The 1,125-nt window shown below is 23.4% G+C and overlaps 1 protein-coding gene across 1 annotated transcript; it reads right to left on the reverse strand.

Moving 5' to 3' along the window:
• Window positions 1-606: 606 nt before the first annotated feature.
• Window positions 607-969, reverse strand: LOC100573058 (intraflagellar transport protein 57 homolog). Its single transcript, XM_003249018.4, has 2 exons — window positions 860-969; window positions 607-804 (listed from the first exon to the last, which is right to left on the reverse strand). Exons 1-2 carry the CDS (start codon window positions 929-931, stop codon window positions 676-678), a joined length of 201 nt encoding a protein of 66 aa, XP_003249066.3. The 5' UTR covers window positions 932-969; the 3' UTR covers window positions 607-675.
• Window positions 970-1,125: the final 156 nt, after the last annotated feature.

The following is a 1,125-nucleotide window of genomic DNA, read 5'->3' on the forward strand; positions in this document are numbered from 1 at the left end:
GAAAAATATTAAAAATACATAGGCACAATTTTTTTTTATAAGCATTTAAAGATCAAATTTGGACAAAATTTATCAAATTTTAATTTGAAAAATTATTTTGTAGTTAAAAATTTATAAAATGTTCAATTTTTGTATCTAAGAATTGAAAATTTAAAACAAGATTCCACGTAAGTAATTAATACTGTTACCAAAAAATCTAAAAAATACATTTACGCAGTTTATTTTTATAGTCATTTTAAGTACAAATTTGGACGAAATTACATATTAAAAACCTAGGATAACTATTTTAGTTATTTTGTTGTGATTGTATAATATTATTCGTGGGTACTTGAAACTTCTAAAGTATACTATTATATATCTATGATAGTACCACGGTTTTTTGTTGATGTATAACGCGTTATAAGTACCTAATAAATATTATGATATAATTAATTTGGAATTTATTATAGGTACCTAATATAATATTATGTCTTATACCTAGACTAACATACCGTCTCCGCTCAGAATCGTTTTTCTTATACAATGATATTATATCATTGAATTCAAATTTAATACCATCCATTATACAGTGACCCACTTGTAACCTACTGTACAGCAGAGCGAAATCCACTTACCCACCTTTTTAGCATTTAATGTATCAAATAAAACTAAAATTAATTAATTGTTAAAATATAATTACATACCTAGCTTGATTGTTACTCGTAATGAAGGTAGTACTTGTTCTAATTCTAGGTTCCATTCTTCTTTATTGGCAGATGTAATTTTTAATTTCTCATTTGTTTTATAAGATGTTTGTCTATTATTCTGCAATTTATATTTTTATAGTAATTCCTAGCAAATTTTTATTTTTATTATTTACCTTATTTAAAACAGTCAAATCATTAATATTAAGCATATTTTCTTCTTCAGAATCAGAGTCCGTCCAAACCATTTCTTCTTCAACATGTTCTAATAAAAGTTCTGCATTATTTTCAGTAATTCTTCTATTTCTTCTTTTTCAACTGGAAATATTGGACCTAAAATTTAAAGTTGCTATTCAAATTATATTTTTTTTTAAATATTATTTTATACTTTTTGAGGGAAATATTTTTTTTTTAAAACTAAATCTGCAAGCCATTTAAAATT

This window comes from Acyrthosiphon pisum, unplaced genomic scaffold (assembly GCF_005508785.2).
Source record: "Acyrthosiphon pisum isolate AL4f unplaced genomic scaffold, pea_aphid_22Mar2018_4r6ur Scaffold_19843;HRSCAF=20534, whole genome shotgun sequence".
Classification (NCBI taxonomy): domain Eukaryota; kingdom Metazoa; phylum Arthropoda; class Insecta; order Hemiptera; family Aphididae; genus Acyrthosiphon; species Acyrthosiphon pisum.

Bases quoted from the DNA above. Each gene is read 5' to 3' on its own strand.
- LOC100573058 (XM_003249018.4), bottom strand. From the start codon at position 931: ATGGTTTGGACGGACTCTGATTCTGAAGAAGAAAATATGCTTAATATT. The intron at 805-859 runs GTAAATAATAAA...TATAAATTGCAG, and splicing joins ATTTGACTGTTTTAAATAAG to AATAATAGACAAACATCTTA.